The following is a 16,328-nucleotide window of genomic DNA, read 5'->3' on the forward strand; positions in this document are numbered from 1 at the left end:
TACTGTTTAAGGCAGTGAGATCTGAGCCTCACTGCTGGTTATAGCTTCTCTGTTACAGTCTTGCTGACCTGCTCCTGCTTCCTAGTCCCTGTCCTGTGGATACTCTGTTTGATTCCCTGTGTATGACCTCCTGCTTGGATTATTGGACTCTGCCTGTTTTTCTCGTGACCCTGACCTTTCTTGCCTGTACCTTGGACCTTGCTACTGTGCCTGTGACCCCTGACCTCTGGTTGTTTGTTGGATACGCTGTCTGCTGCCGGCCCTCGACCCTTGCCTGGACTTCACTCTGCTTTCCTGGGTTTTCCCCAGCCGGTACACATTTCACGACCCTCTGTTAGTCTGCGACCAAGTCTGTCCCCACCACTAGAGGCAACAGTGAACACCAGACTTTCAGAGCAGACTCTGGGTTTTGCTGTACTGGTTGGAGGGATTCCTAACAGCTTCACAGGAGTATCTGGGTGGATATCTAGTCGCTTCTCTCGTGTCACTGGTGTTCTTCCCATCTCGTCTGGTACTGTCAGGATTCGAACCCAGGGCTTCTGCCTCTGTGGACTGCTGCTCTGCTGACTGAGCTATTCTGACTGCTGGACAGTTCCTTGTCTTTATTCAGTGTTCTAGATCAGTTCCAGTGATCTCCTGATCTTCCAGCATGCCTTAGCTCCACCCCATCACTTCCTATAAAAGTCTGGCCAGTTCCTGTCTCCAGTGCCTAATTATTATGCTCTGTGCCTGTGATCTAGCTCCTGCTCCTGTTGCTGTTCCTGTCTACCTGCATATACTACACGTGTACCGACCTCGGCTTGCCCTCCACTACGCCTCTGCCTCAATCTTTGGAGCTCTACGCCTCTCTGTGTACCGAACCCGGCTTTTTTGACCTTTCTTCCATCTCATCTCCTGTTAGCCAGCCTTCCTCCCTGCCACTGGACTTCTGTCAGTCTCCGGACCATGACAGGTACATCGATACCTAGAGTGGGTACAGTTAGCAGCATAAACAGTATACAAGACATTTTGGAACTGATACCAGCACCAGTAACCTTGACCCAGATATTTTAAATTAGATGATGGCTTTGGACTAACATCCATCAAACATGATCCTTCAGTATCCCAGCACTGCTGTCTGAGTACTCTATCATGATCCCCTTGACACAATATGGCGTCTCGTCTCCAACATCCATCTGTGTCAAATAGATATGGATGTGACCCTTCATATGTTAACATGTCAGATTGGAGATGTGGATCGAGTATTGTATCCTCTGACATCGAAATACCTAAATTTACTGCAGTGTACCCCTTTCTCTCTCTACCAGAAACAGGAGCTAGAGAGGATTCGGGCAACCATGCCACTGTGTGAGCCGCCAGTTTGTATGATTCAACGCAAAGTCAGGGACAAATTATTTTATCCTCTGTCTAAGGTTGAATGGATAGTGACCATTATGGAGAGATGACACTATGTGTTTTAGATTTTCTGAGAGTTGACTCTGAACCTGTGTAGATGCCAGAGCCAATTGAGCTCTATCTTGTTCTCCAATGAGACCCAACACCAACCCTCTAAATTTTTCCTGAAGGGCTACAGATAGAGAGGTAGTGGCATCTATATGAGCATGTTGTAAGCTCTCAAGGATGTGATTTACATCGAGTTCAGCTCTTATACCATCTCCTGTATGTTGTGCCAGGCTCCCAAGTTTATTCCTCAAAACCTCTAAATCCATAGTATTCAGTGTACCTATTCCCATTGCACCTCCTCCAAGAGCGGTTGCAATGACATCTCGCTTCCCCCTATATTTTCTAAGTCTCCAGCCATCTCTTCTTGCTTCTTGCCCAGATTCTACCTATCTCTCTTTAGCATAGCTAGTTGATTCCTCACTAGTTCCTCACATCTGTGATCCCAACGATCTACTCTGAAATCCTCTACTGGAATTCTCTAGATGTACAGCGTAAATTTAACGTTTATTATTATTGTCCATTGAGATGATAATTGGGGCGCTATCACATCTGCTATCTTATGGATAGGGATGTTACAGTCATCAAAATGTGGACTGACTATTTGTAAGACTTCTGTTTCATAAGGTATTCTGACTACAGTCACTCATACTTGTCCTCTCCCTTTAAACGGATACCACTGGTCACTATCCCCTGGTTGTAATGAGAGATATTTAACAGGTTTTGTTTTGGAAAGATAAGTCCACTGAGAGAATGTCCAACACTCTTCATCTACTACCTCGCTGAATGGCCATTTAAAAGGTCCGTCACTGTTGATATCAAAGTTTATATCTCTGCCACTAGGGTCCTTCCAGTCAACAGACTGTTCCATCCATCCATACATCAATTACCGGAGTATCTATGCCATTACATTCTATATCCCCACCTCTAGGGGTTTAGATCTAACATAACCATTTGCTTATCTGGTTCCCAATGGGCATATGTAATAAAATAGTATCCAGAAACTTCTGGAACTCCGTTATCTCTCATAATTGTTATAATAAAAGACCATATAGATGGTGATCCTTCTACCCGGATGTACTTCTGATTTTTGGCATCTGTTCTAATTTTCAAAATGGCACCTCTGTATAAGCCTTACATGTCTACTGGCCCATGGTTGTTATTCCACATAGCTTGGCCTGTGCTACTACAGTTCAAGTTCATTATCATAACACTCGTTTGTAAATAATCTGTGGGAACGTGACTTTGGGCATATTTAGATTATCTTGTTATTAACAATTGGGAATCTCTCAACATGCAGTATCCCTTTATAGTACCTATAATTGGAATATGTCTATCAAAATTTGTTCAAACACGCAGACTATCCTGTGCGTTAGATCCTATGAAGGTGGCTTTTAGAATATACCACCCATCATATTTTCCCCCTGTAGTATCTTCTGGGTCCAGTACTCCCTGCTTTGTACACAGTACCTCTGTTACATTGTATGGGGTTTTCTTAAAGGGTGGTAAATAAGGATTCTTTGATACCCACCTGACAGATTTAGTTGGCACTAAATCAGTATCCTTATAATGGTTATATTCTTTAAGGCAGAGTGTATGTAGATCATGTTGATTGGCAGACACATTTTCTTTGTGGGTATAGTGTCGGACCTTATCCCCAGCATAACCATATCTCAATTTCTATGGTTGAAATGCTCTGGCTTGCAGCCAGTTCATATCTTAATCTGCGCATAAGTTCGGCGCATGTAAACAGCAGTGGAATGCTTTCGGCCATTATGCGTGGTTCAAGCTCCGCCCACCGTGACTGCGTCATCGGCGGCGCTATAGGAGCTCCTTCACACAGTCGGCTATAATTGTATCACATTGCAGACTAGCGTAACTCAATAAATAACTTGCAGATCAGAGGATCGCTAAGCAGGAGAGAGGGAGAGTTGAGTCGTAGAGGGATGCATAGGTGGGAGGGATGGTGAATGGAAGAGACTAAGATGTGAGACAGGAGCAAAGTAGAGAGCAACATAACAGAAGGTATCAGTGCACATACCAGTGAGTACAGGGAGAAGAGGGCAGGTAGATTAAACATCAGATCCCCCAGAGCTGGAGAGACTAGTGTGACAGCGCAGCAGTTTAGAGAGCACTGAGGATTCAAACAGAGCACGTAGGTTAAGTGCATGACATCACTTCAGTTAAACATTTTCATCTCCACAAACGACTTTTATTAGGTGCCACAAAAAGAAATTTAACTTAAAAAATGAATTTTTTTTTTGAAAGGGGTGATCCTAAAGTACCAGGTATTTGGACTTTAATGTGATTGTTCACGTTTTTGCATAGTGCATCTCTTCAGATTCGTCCACCTCCCTGCAAACCTAGGAACACTACTAGTTTTTGGAGGCATCTTCCAAGAGTGGGGATTTGGCGTACACCTTGAGATAAGCTGGGTGGATCTAGGCAAAGAGGTGTAAAACCATGACATGGGTAGAGCTTATACAAACAGCCAGCCTCCCCAGTTTACCAAATCCTAGAGAACCCTATGTTGTTAGCTTTATCATGTGTGAAATATACTGGTGTTGTATGTATTAATGCTGATAAACATTTCCTCTTTCTTCTTTTACCTAATAACAGAGAGAAGAAATACTTGCAGATTTAGAAGAGCATGAGGGTCCAGTGACTGCAGCCGAATTTTATCGCGATAACCTTCTTGTGTGCATCTCTGAAGATAGAACATTTTCGGTAATAGTCGCCCATACTAAGTAGTGATGAAGAAATGTGCTTTTTGTGGGTAATAAAGTGTGACATTTAAATGAAGGAGTAAATGCTTGTCATCATTTTGTTACTGAAAAATTAGTTGTGTGTAGTTTTACACTATGTAATAAGACTGAGCTTTTTGGTTGAATTAAAATATAAATCCTATCTTGTTCGCAATAGTAGATAATATCCTTCAAATTAAGTAATGAGAGCCGTCACCATGGCTGTTTTGAGGAGGCCCTATTTTTATCCTCACGTTTTTATTAAGTAAATGACCAAAAAAGTGAATATTAGTTATGTTTAGTGTATTTGGATCTATTCTATTTTTTTGTTGTTGTTGAATGATTGAGATATGAATAGATTGTAAGCTTGCGAGCAGTGTTCTCTTACCTCTGTGTCTGTACGTATTACCCAGTATTGTTTTATTCATGTTTGTTCCTAATTGTAAAGCGCTACGGAATTTGTTCCAGTATAAATAAATGTTGATGATGATAATGATGGCAAGCTCATTAGCGTATTATTTTAGTTGTTTGAACTTTTATCAATAGAAACAGTGTTCAGAAAAATAGTACACTCAAACATTCTCTGCTTTTTGCAGTTATGGGATTATTGCACTGAACACCTGGTTTACCGATCTGGAATATTATCAGGTAATTACCTAAACAGTGTAAACATTTCAATTTATATATAACATATAATATATAATTTTTATAATTATAATATTGCTTTTATATAATGAAGTTATGTGTATATGTTAGTGAACTAATGTCTAGTGTAAAGCTGCAAAAGCTCAAGTTAACTGAGAAAATGAACATCATATTTATTCAATAAGTACCTTGTTGTTTTAATCCTTATTTCCTCTCCAGAATGCCCCCAGTTTATTAGCTAGTAAAAAAAAAACCTGAATGTTCACAGCAGCACAGAAAATTTTAGGAGATGAGTGTGGTAATCACATGAGTTGCGAGTTCACAGCCAACCACACTTGCCACTTGACCTTTAAAAGTTAGCAAGAATCTACAGTAGCACAGAGCAGTGATTTGAGGCTCATATGAGACCAAAACGGTAAGATTGTAGTTCTGTAGTGTTGAAATCTGTATGAGATGAAAGCCATGCATCCAACTCATCTTCATCTGTATGATTTCTATTACCATATATATCTATATCTATCTATCTATCTATCTATCTATCTATCTATCTATCTATCTATCTATATGTGTGTGTATATATATATATATATATATATATATATATATATATATATATATATATATATATTAAATCTCTCCTACATTGTATAACTAAATGTTGATTTATGTTAAATGCACCATATAGGAGAGTTAATAGAGATAAAATTCACCCAAACCATCAGTGCTTCATAATTTTATTCAAAGGGGAATGGTCTCAAAACCTCAGATAACATGCTAGACAAATGGTTATTACAAGTCATATGAGTCTTGTGGACATCTATCTGTAACAGTTTACTGGAAGTAGATATAATTACATACAGCAATATTACTTCACATTAAATAAGACATTCTGCCATCATTTATGCAAACAAAAAAGCAGAAAAAATGAAATTAGTATATCAGAGCTACAATACTTAATTTCAGGGTTAGCTCACAGAATCTTTCCTTCTTCCTCATTCTTTCTCCATCAATACATCTGCATACTCCCCAAGTGTCCTGTCTTAGGTGGGACAGTCCCTATTTGGTTGCTGGACAGTTGGAAGGTGTGCCCCGCTAACAGATGCCCCTACAATGTGGTGCGTACCAGAAGCAGAGGTGCGCAATATTGAAGGGGTATTTTTAGGTGAGAAGGCTGGGAGGAACCTAGCACTTCAGAAACTCTGGAATGCACTGTGGGGAAGAGCACACACTAACGTGATGTGACCACGCTTCTTTCTTGTTCGTGTTGACATTTAATACATGTGACTATTTACATTAAAAAAGGAAGATATTGTACAGTATTATGTCTATATCCATTGGTCATGCAATATTGAGGGTGGGTTGGTCTGCTGTTCATGCTTAGTTACTATTGAGACTACATAAATTAATCTGTGACATCTAATAGTCAAGAAAAAAATAAAAATCAAACAATAGTAATACATCTAATTGCATTTTTTTCTGAAAATGTGCAATGTTACTGTATATTTTTAATTTAAGCAATGTTGTTAAGAGCTAGTCTCGACCTCCACACACTCGCAATGCCCTCTGTATGCAATTAAGTGGGCCTCTACTATAGGTTTTCCCGATGGGCCCTTCAAGTTCCAGTCCAACACTGGCTCCTAAAGATTTACCCACTTCCTTGCACATCACGGCACACTGTGTGGAATATATATATAGCATTTTATTTTTAACAGAAATAATGTTCTGCTTGTTTTGACAGCATTTCCTTTTCTGAATATGTACATAGATGAAGAAAATGAGCAGCTGGTTACCGGTTCTGCTGATGGGATGGTAAATTGCATATTTCAATATTTTCATTTAACAAGTATAGTAATGCCTACCTTTAGGGGATCTGAGTATTTCAAAGCTTCATTATTTGATGTAAATGTTTTTTTTTTTGTTTTTTTTAAATTCTTTTTTTTATTGAAAAGAAAATTAAACAGCTTTTACAAATATATCTGTTTTGCATTGAACGATGCATTAAAGTCATTAATAAACATTGCATACAAAGATACAGTTACACGAATGAGGTGTGTCATTGCACCAGTATAAAAAACAAAGTACCATTTAGTATACCATAATACATCATGTAGGGATGGGGGATAGGTCAAGAGGGATACAGACAGGGAAGGAGGGATAGATCAAAGATGAGAGAGAGGGGAACAGGGGGGGTTCACCTATTCCACTGAGAATATAGTGGTGAATCCTTAAATTCGAGCCACTTGAACCATATATAGTAATACTCCCTATATTTGTCTCTTGATGAATAGAGTATGTCATCCATCATTCTGTAGGATTCTAAACGGGCAAACCACTCTTTGATGGTAGGAATATTCTGTGATCTCCAGTGCACCGGGATCACGGCCTTTGCTGCGTTGCTAAGGTTTTTAATTGTTGATTTTTTATATTTTGAGATGGTCAATTTATTAAGATTCAATAACCAGTATTTGGGCCAATTAGGTGGTTCAACGCCCATTATTTCTTTTGAAATCAAAAGAACTGCATCCCAAAAAGTTCTAAGAGCTATGCACTCCCACCATATATGCAACGGAGTACCTGGCACTGACATACATCGCCAACACATGTTTGACATCCCAGGCACCATCTTAGCCAGCAGGTTAGGGCATCTATACCACCTAGTCAAAATTTTATATTGTGTCTCCACCACCCGTACACTGACCGAGCTTGACTGAGTGCGTAAGAGGATATTTTTCCAATCTTGCTCAGGTATCGTGCAAGCCAGCTCCCTTTCCCATTCTCTAATGAAGGTAGGTTGTTTGTTATAAGCATGTTCAATGAGAATACTGTAAATGAGAGACAAAGTATGGCTAGGATATAATACAGTGGTACATATAGATTCAAACTGGGTAAGCGACCTCCCCACCGACTCCCGGACCTCCGAAGACCCCAGAAAATGGCGGAGCTGTATATATCGCCAAATCTCCGCATTTGGTAGTTCCCATTTAGCTTGGAGAATGGTGAAGGGTAAGACCCCAGACGCGTCCACCAGCTGGCCAGCCCTGCGGAGTCCTGCCCCAATCCAACATCTGAATGTCTGTCTAGTAAGTCCTGGAGAAAACTCTGGATTGTCAAATATCGGGGTCAAAGGCGAGTGTCGTGAGGAAATATGAGGGGCCGCGCGTAATTTGGCCCATCTAGCTAGGGTTGGCGAAACAGTCGGGTGAATGATTTTAGGGAGTGAGTGTAGCCATGATGAGAACTTAAGGGCCTTGCCTGCAACGAAACTCTCTATCCAGACCCACTGCTTGTCCAGTCTCTGCCTTGTCCAGTCCACCACTCTATTTAGTATAGCCGCATCGTAATATAATGCGAAGTTGGGTAGTTGTAGCCCCCCAGCGTGTTTCCGCATATATAAAATGTCATGTTTAAAACGTGGGCGCCTCCCATTCCATACAAAATCCCTAACTGCTTTATGTAGCGTCTTGAACCAAGAAGTGGGAAGGTGTATGGGGAGAGTTTGAGCAAGTAGAGAATCCGTGGTAATACATTCATCTTGACCACATTGACTCTGCCTATCAGAGAAAAGCCCTTTGGACACCAGTTTTTCAGGTCTCTACTAATTGTATTGGTGATGGGGATAAAATTGTCCTCAAAAATCTTTTTGTTGTCCTTATTGATAAACACCCCCAGATATTTAAGTCGTGAGGAATGCCACGTGAATGAGAATGCTGGCTTCAGGCCTTCAACCACTGCCTCGGGCACAGAGATGTTGAGTGCTACCGATTTTGAATAGTTTATTTTAAAGCCAGACAGCTCGCCAAACTGCTGAAATTCTGACACTAAATTAGGAATTGAAACCACAGGGTTAGTGAGGATTGCCAGGAGGTCATCCACAAAAAAGTGCCAATTTAAAGCTTTTGTCTTCTAACCGTAGACCAGAGATATCAGGGTTTTGCCCGGATGGATCGAGCCAATGCTTCCATACACCAGATAAAGATCAACGGAGACAGGGGGCATCCCTGTCTGGTACCGTTGGATATTACAATGGGTTCTGATAGTTCCCCGTTAACCCTGACTCTTGCCGTTGGTTTCATATATAAAGCATCAATTCGGACCATACTCAAAGGGCCTAAACCCAGATGACTCCCCTCATAAATTCCCAGTCCACTCTATCAAACGCCTTTTCGGCATCTGTGGATAGTAAAACCGTAGGGATGTTGGCGGTGTGTGCGTATTGTACCAAATTAATTATCTTAGTGGTATTGTCCCTTGCCTCCCTTCCTGGAACAAACCCCACCTGATCAGAGTGAATGATTTGGGTCAGATATGGTTTTAATCTATTTGCAATCAGTTTAGCGTAAAGTTTAATGTCCCCATTAAGTAGAGAGATGGGTCTATAACTAGCACATGAAGCTGGATCTTTCCCTTCTTTTGGCAATACAGTAATCTGGGCAGCTAGTGTTTGAGGGGAAAAGTGTTTCTGGGCAGAGACAGAGTTAAAGGCCTGCAGCAAAAGAGGTACTAATTGTGTTTTGAAAGTTTTGTAGTAAAGAGTGGTAAAACCGTCCGGCCCCGGGCTCTTCCCTGATGGCGTCGTCTTGATCGCCTCCTCTAGTTCCTCAGTCGTAAAGGGTTCTTCTAACAGTTGTACAGAATCCTCATCTAGCGTGGGAAAATCTATGCGTTCAAGGTATTCTGCTATGCGGGTCTGTTTGGTCGGGAGGCTAGATGTGTTAGGTGTGTCAAACAGATTATAAAGCTTAGGTGTAATAGTCCCGGAACGCTCCAGCGATATCAGAAGTGTGAACTAGTGTGGACCCTGCGTCTGTCTTGATCTGGGGAACATATAATTGAGCTCTTTGTTTGCGCAGAGCACGGGCCAGAAGCTTCCCTGGCTTATCTCCCCACTGATAAAATTGGTTCTGACATCTACGGAGGTCATATTTAATTTTATCTGACATTAGTTGATTTAAGGCCTTCCTGGTTTCTGTCAGTTCTGTCATAACAGAGGGATCCAGGTCTGATTTGTGTCGCGTTTCAAGTGTCTTTATTTTTTCTAGGAGCGAGTCCCTATGGACAATTTTTTCTCGCTTTCTAACCGCACCCATTTGAATAAGTTTACCCCGTATAACGCATTTATGAGCTTCCCATAGGGAAATCTTCGAAATGTCGGGTGTGTCGTTGGTTTGGACATAGTCCGTGATGGCCTCTTCTATCACTGTCTTGTTATGTGCTTCTTGAATTAGGAGTTCGTTTAGCCTCCAGGTGAAAGGTCTCTCAACTGTCTTAGAAATAGAGAGCGTCAGGTACACCGGCGCGTGGTCTGACCATGTGATCTGGCCTATAGCTACCTCTGAAATCAGGGGCAAATGGTTATGAGTAAGGAAGAAATAGTCCAGTCTCGAATACGTGTTATGTGGGTGCGAGAAGAAAGTATAGTCACGGTCTGTGGGATGTTTAAAACGCCACGCGTCAACCAGCTGGTGTTCGTGCATAGTACGTCTCACCCTTCGATACAGCTTACCGGCCAGTCTAGCGGATCCCGAAGATGAGTCCGTCGGAGGATGTAGAACCCAGTTGAAATCTCCGCCCATTACAGTGATGCCCTTCTTTATCGATTCCACTTTGTCCAGAAGCTTTTCTAGAAATACAGGTTGATTAGAGTTCGGACCATAAATATTAACAAAGGTATACATTTGGGTGGATATCATACATGTCACTGCCAAACCTCTGCCTTCCTGTAATGTATGTGTGTCTATGTCCTGAACAGGCAAACGACTGGACATGAGAATTGCCACTCCCAGGGACTTATTTTCCGCATTATTGCTCGTAAAGACATGTGGGAATTGGCGGCTGCTCAACCTAGGAGCAGAACCTTGCTTGAAATGAGTTTCCTGTAAAAAGGCTACGTCAATTTTTTTGGCCATAAGGTCGCGCAATAAACGGGACCGCTTTTCCGGGACATTTAGACCCTTAACGTTAAGGGTAACGCATTTAAGTCTACCCACCATTACCAAGCAGTTCTAGGTATTTACCTGTGTACCACCACAAGGGGAAAGGGTGTATGAACCTATAGGTGAATTGTAGTGGGGGGGAATTGAAGAAAGTAGGAATGAGGGGGGAGGGAAGAGGGTCAGGAAGCCATAAATGCTTAGACTGAAGTATCAGTATCAGCAAAGAGCTACTAATCATTGGCAATTTTGTAAGACCGTTCTGGCACACCATATAGGACCGTGATCCAAACATGGTCCAGAATATAGCACTCGGTCTTGGAGCCCTGAGGAGGGCAGTAAACAGCGACAATCAAACAAACATAGATAGATGGTCTGCATCTCGTCCTCAGCAGGGTCCCGGGTAGTCTCATCCCAGGTCCCTATCTTCCAGGGAGGCGTAGGACCTCTGTTACATATATGTACTAACATATTCAATTTTTGTAAAGAGAACAACAAACAACTATGCATGAACACACAGCTAATCGAAAATACTTGAACATTATAATATTGGAAAACATTATAACACTATAACCTTAGAAAACTATAGAAAAACTTTTAGAAAAATATTGATGAGCTAAGCAGATCCATATTGGACACTAGCAGTTGTAAATAGCATATCAGAGATGAAGGGGATAAAGTAGGCAAAGGTAGGATAAGAATATTCTCGCCCAAGGGAAGCTATTCACGGTAGCAGGTCTTTAATTGGGTCTTATGAGAGGTTCTCCTCCAAAGGGTGAAATCTCGCACTCATTTGTGCGTATTCAAGTGTTCCCTTGTGCCTGCTGATTCAGATGCTTTTGGGGTGACCGTTTGGATCTACTTGGAAATTGGAACCTATCATCGTATTGGGCCTCCATTACTGGTTACAAACGTTGATGGGACTCCTGCCATTCAGCTAGAGTGATTAAAGGAATATTCAAAGTGGTACAGAAGTCTGGCAAGTCTGGTGGAATCCTGAGGACCGCCAGTTTCCCTTCATGTGTAACTTGCAGTTGGAGCGGGAAGCCCCATCTGTATTTAATCGATTTTTTCCGGAGCTCCTCCGTAAGGGGTTTAAGTAACCTCCGAAATTGTAGGGTTTGCCAGGATAGATCTTGGAATATGTGGATTTCCTGACCGTTGAACTCCAATCCTTGGAGACCCCTTAGCTTGCGGACGATTTCATCCTTCTGTGTGTAATAGTGGAGACGGCATATAACATCTCTAGGCCTTTCCTTTGGGGCCCCCCTTGGGCGTAATGCTCTATGCGCCCTGTCAAATACGATTATATTGTCTGATGGTAATTCTAGGACCTCATTAAACATCTTTGTCAAAGCATCAATAAGGCCCTGTGGGGGGACGTCTTCCGGCAAACCCCGTATCCGCAGATTATTACGGCGACCTCGATTGTCTAGATCGTCCATCTTTTGCTGGAATCCCTGCAAGGCCTTTGCCTGTTCCGCTATCGTCTTTTCTAGAGCTGTAACACGTTCATCACCTTTTTCTTTGTGTTCCTCAAGTGCAACCAATCGATGGCCAAGGTGGGCGATATCTGCTTGCAGTGTGGCCACTTCTTGGTGTACAATCTCTTGTAATTTTGCTTCTAACGCTTCAAAATCTTTTTTAGAGGGTAGCTCTTGCTTAGTTGGGAGGGACTTAAGCATCCGTAAGACTTGTGACAAATCGGGTTGCTCTGTTATCCCAGTCCCCTTCTGGCGACGTGTTTCGTCCTGGCGTGGGTCAGGTGATGTTGATCCAGAAGCAACGGAGGGAGATGCCATTTCTGGTTCTTCCGTGGCCACAAGGGTTTTTAAATATGAGCGAAGGTCGGAACGTTGACGGGTCTCTTGGGATTTTCCTTGATTTTTCTTAGCTGAGTTTTTACGGTCTTTGCCCATCAAGACGATCCTATGTGTGTTCAGCAATTTGTTCAAGGTATAATTCTCATTGCAGGTAGTACATAATGTTGAGGTAAGACTGCCGCTATTCACCCCCCCTCATGATTGGTCTAGGCGGCCATCTTGCAGGACGCGATCCGTGGTCTGTTTAAAGGAATATTACCATGTGTCCAGTGCGGCCCTATTCTGGCCAAAGAACCAGCTTCCCTAGGGCAGACTTGGAGAATTTATATACTAGTTGACTTTGTAAACTTAGGTTGAATAATGTAGTGCACTAGCGAGAGTCTGCCACCGGATGTCAGTGCTGCTACATCAGAAAGACTCAATCCAGGTCTGTTACACGTTAAATCTGAGCAGAAATATTTCCACTGGATGTAGCCTGGTATTTAGCAGGTGATTATTCCTTTCTGTAAGGGTTCTATATTACAGCCCTGCTATCTGTAGGAAACCAGCTTCCCTCCGCCAGGCATCCCAGACATACAAACAGCTTGTACCTTATTTTGGTGTCTCGCGGCGTCAGCGAGGCCAAAGTGTCAGCAGCTGAGGGATCTGTTTTGTGCTGCAACGGGCGTTTGAGTGCTAGTATGCAGGGGGGGGCCCGGGGCTGCCCCGTTTAATCCAGACCACTGATTGACGTTGGGGACTCCCAGCAGCGCCGCCGCAACCACCCACAATCTCTCCTCCATACCTCCAGACACAATCCTGTGTGCAGAAGGAGCTCTCCGTCCGCTTGTGGCTGACAGGCTGCCGCGCCCGCTAAGCTGCCCCGCCGAGAGGGATCCTGATAAGCCGGGACGGTTGGATGCCCGCCAAATAGGTAAGCCCCAGATCTGTATAGGTATAGACCCGCTGGTGATGTTCAACCTTGGGATGGGGGTGCGGTTGTGGTGGAGGCTCCTTGATAGCCACGTGGAGATCTAGGCCGCGCTCCCGACACTCGGCTATATGACAGGTTCACGGGTGTTTGAGGGCTCAAAATGCAGCTTAGGTGTTCCCTGGTGCAGTTCTGCCCGAATATAGTTGGTGAGCGCATCCCCAACTTGAAGTATTGAGGGGTATACTGTATGTTGGAGCAGGAGCTCACTCCTAACACGTCCAGCTCGAATGGCCGCCAAGCCACGCCCCCGTAAATGTTTTAAATATTAAAACAAGGAAATCATTCTATTGTTGAAATGCTACACCAAGTAAGACTGCATAAAACCATGAATTGTGAATTCTTCTTTTCCAGATAAGAGCCTTCAGCTTGGCAGATGGACACAATTTTCGAGGTCTATGTCACATAAACCTTCTAAAGGAGAAACTCAAATTCAGCAGAAACATTGAAAAATACAAGCATTCTGGAATACCGGGTGAAATATTTATTCTAGTTAATTCTAATATTCTTTATTCTAATTCTGAAAAAAGCCTTACATTAACAATCATAAATGATCCCAATTATCATGTAGAATATTTATCTGTCTTCTGTACTGCCACCCCCATAGTAAATGACTTAATTTACTTCCTACTACAGGCATGGGACCTGCCCCCGTATCTTTTGGTTAACAGTTGTAGCATATCAACTATAACCTGAAATCTCATTGCCAATGAGAGTGATGCCCCAGGATAGAATGTGAGGACAGCAGACTTATGAATGGAATATATAAAAAATATACAAAACATAAAAATTATTTGAAAAGAATTCAGAGACGAGTTCCATGTCCTATTGAGACTTTTTTCAACTATATAGGAGCCATGTCCACCCCTGGTGTGAGCAATAGTAAAACATGGATCACCAAACTATATCAACAGATATGCACAGGGCCATTGAATGATGCATCACCCACCAATCCCTTTTAAAAGCATGACGTAGAAGGGTTTATTTTCAACTGGAAGAGGAATCATCTATTCTAAAAAATTTGCTGTTCATTGCATTAAAATATATGTGTACATTGATTTTGAGCTGTCATTTTGTAATATATGAGTTATTAGAGGATCATTCCATGCACAACTACCTCAAGACACCTTGTTCAGTAGAGAGTGCAGAGGAAAAATGTCCCCACTATGTGGCATGTGCAATATCAAACATATCTCTATCACAGTTGATGATATATTTTATGTTTTCCCAACATATGTAGATAAAATGAAGTTGTCCTCTAATGACAATAGTTCAGGTGATGTCGTAGATGCTGGCCTTCCTATTCTACATATACAGAAACATGAACAACACCAACAGGAACATGACATGTAAGCAATATGTACTATGAAACACCTGATGATATTATAGTTTTTTTGTTTGATAATTTGTAATTTATGAGAGTAGTTGTTTCATTTATGTACAGGTCAGTATAAGCTTGCATATGCATTTATGCATTGGGTATTTGTATTAAAATAGACAGTATTTGGGCACACCTTGCAATTTAATTTCCTTATGTTATGTTACTGTTACTGTTTACTTTTCACTGTTTTATATACTCTGGGAAATCTGTACCCTACTCTTTGAGCTACATTTAGTGGATTGAATAGTTCATGAAATAGAAGTAACTAAGACATTATTGTTATTGCTCTTATAAAACATTTTATTTTCTCTCCACTATCATTTATTAGGCCACTCCTGGGAAATCATGTACTTCTCTGGGTAGGCAGTTCCACAGATTTGATTTTAATCAATATGGCTACGTCTGAAGTAGAAGCAGTTTTCCATTTTGAAGGTAGGAAGGAACAATAATTTTCATGGTGATGCAAAATAGACAACCTTCTGTGGAGGCTTTAAATTCCAGTGTTTAATCTTTCTTCACTCAAAAAGCTGTATTTTATTTAGTATAAAAATAAACCCTATTTATTTTAATTTTTGTTTGTTTTATTAAAACAGAAATGGTAGCTGTCATGCTATTTATTTAACTTTACCATGAAGATACCCTGTAAAGGTTTTTTTCCCCTTTCTACTTCTACATCTTCCCACCTACCCCAAACATTGTCAGGGATGCCTGTCACAGACGACAAGCTGTTTGCAAAGTGCTGATGTCTCCAGCACTTCTTTATACTGAAGACATATGCTTAAGATTTGCTGTAAATGTTTAGCAGCTCCAAAGAAGATGAGGGATCCAATGCAAGGTGCTAAAATGACAGGTGGCTCCTGATTTATCATTTGTGACCCAATGCATCAGGTCACATCTCTCCTCCTTTCCAGGCCAAGATGAGATTCAAGGGTGAAATTTATTGACATAAGGGGGTGTTCCTGGTATGGCAGGTAGCCGCAGTGACCCGAGTTTTACATGTCCTGGGAAATGGTGAGTCCTTTCAATAGGACGTCTTTTTAACCAAGTAGACACACTTTATAGATGATAGCACATATATATGCTCACAAATAACAATGTAATACAACATTAAAATGTAATTAAGACCGTCCAAATATATACGTTAATCTCAGACTTAAAGCAGCAATGTTTTGGGAGATAATGGAAAAAGTTATGATTAATTAAAGTAGTGGTCAGGGCTTTGAAGTGACATTTGTACTATTGCTGGTATGTGCATTCCTGTCTTGTACCACAATCTTGCCGAGGGACACTTCCCAAAGCGGAAGGTGAGTATGATGCTTGTTGTGTGTTTGCTGGACAAATAGGTGCATTATTCAAAAGCAAATGCATCCACATTTCTACAATTTCAAAAGTTAC

At 41.6% G+C, this 16,328-nt stretch overlaps 1 protein-coding gene across 3 annotated transcripts in view; it reads left to right on the plus strand.

Annotated features, from left to right (window-relative positions):
- WDR27 (WD repeat domain 27) overlaps positions 1 to 16,328 on the plus strand; it is a 449,814-nt gene that overhangs the window by 28,730 nt on the left and 404,756 nt on the right. For all 3 annotated transcript variants that reach the window (XR_012689733.1, XM_075203518.1, XM_075203516.1), the window contains exons 5-10: positions 4,060 to 4,167; positions 4,781 to 4,832; positions 6,568 to 6,638; positions 13,907 to 14,027; positions 14,793 to 14,901; positions 15,262 to 15,365. Coding sequence is in view for 2 of the 3 variants with exons in the window: in XM_075203518.1 (XP_075059619.1) it covers positions 4,060 to 4,167; positions 4,781 to 4,832; positions 6,568 to 6,638; positions 13,907 to 14,027; positions 14,793 to 14,901; positions 15,262 to 15,365 (565 nt within the window). In the remaining variant the exon portion in view is untranslated. The remainder of the gene's footprint in view (positions 1 to 4,059; positions 4,168 to 4,780; positions 4,833 to 6,567; positions 6,639 to 13,906; positions 14,028 to 14,792; positions 14,902 to 15,261; positions 15,366 to 16,328) is intronic.

The sequence above is a fragment of the Mixophyes fleayi genome, chromosome 3, assembly GCF_038048845.1.
Source record: "Mixophyes fleayi isolate aMixFle1 chromosome 3, aMixFle1.hap1, whole genome shotgun sequence".
Classification (NCBI taxonomy): Eukaryota; Metazoa; Chordata; class Amphibia; order Anura; family Limnodynastidae; genus Mixophyes; species Mixophyes fleayi.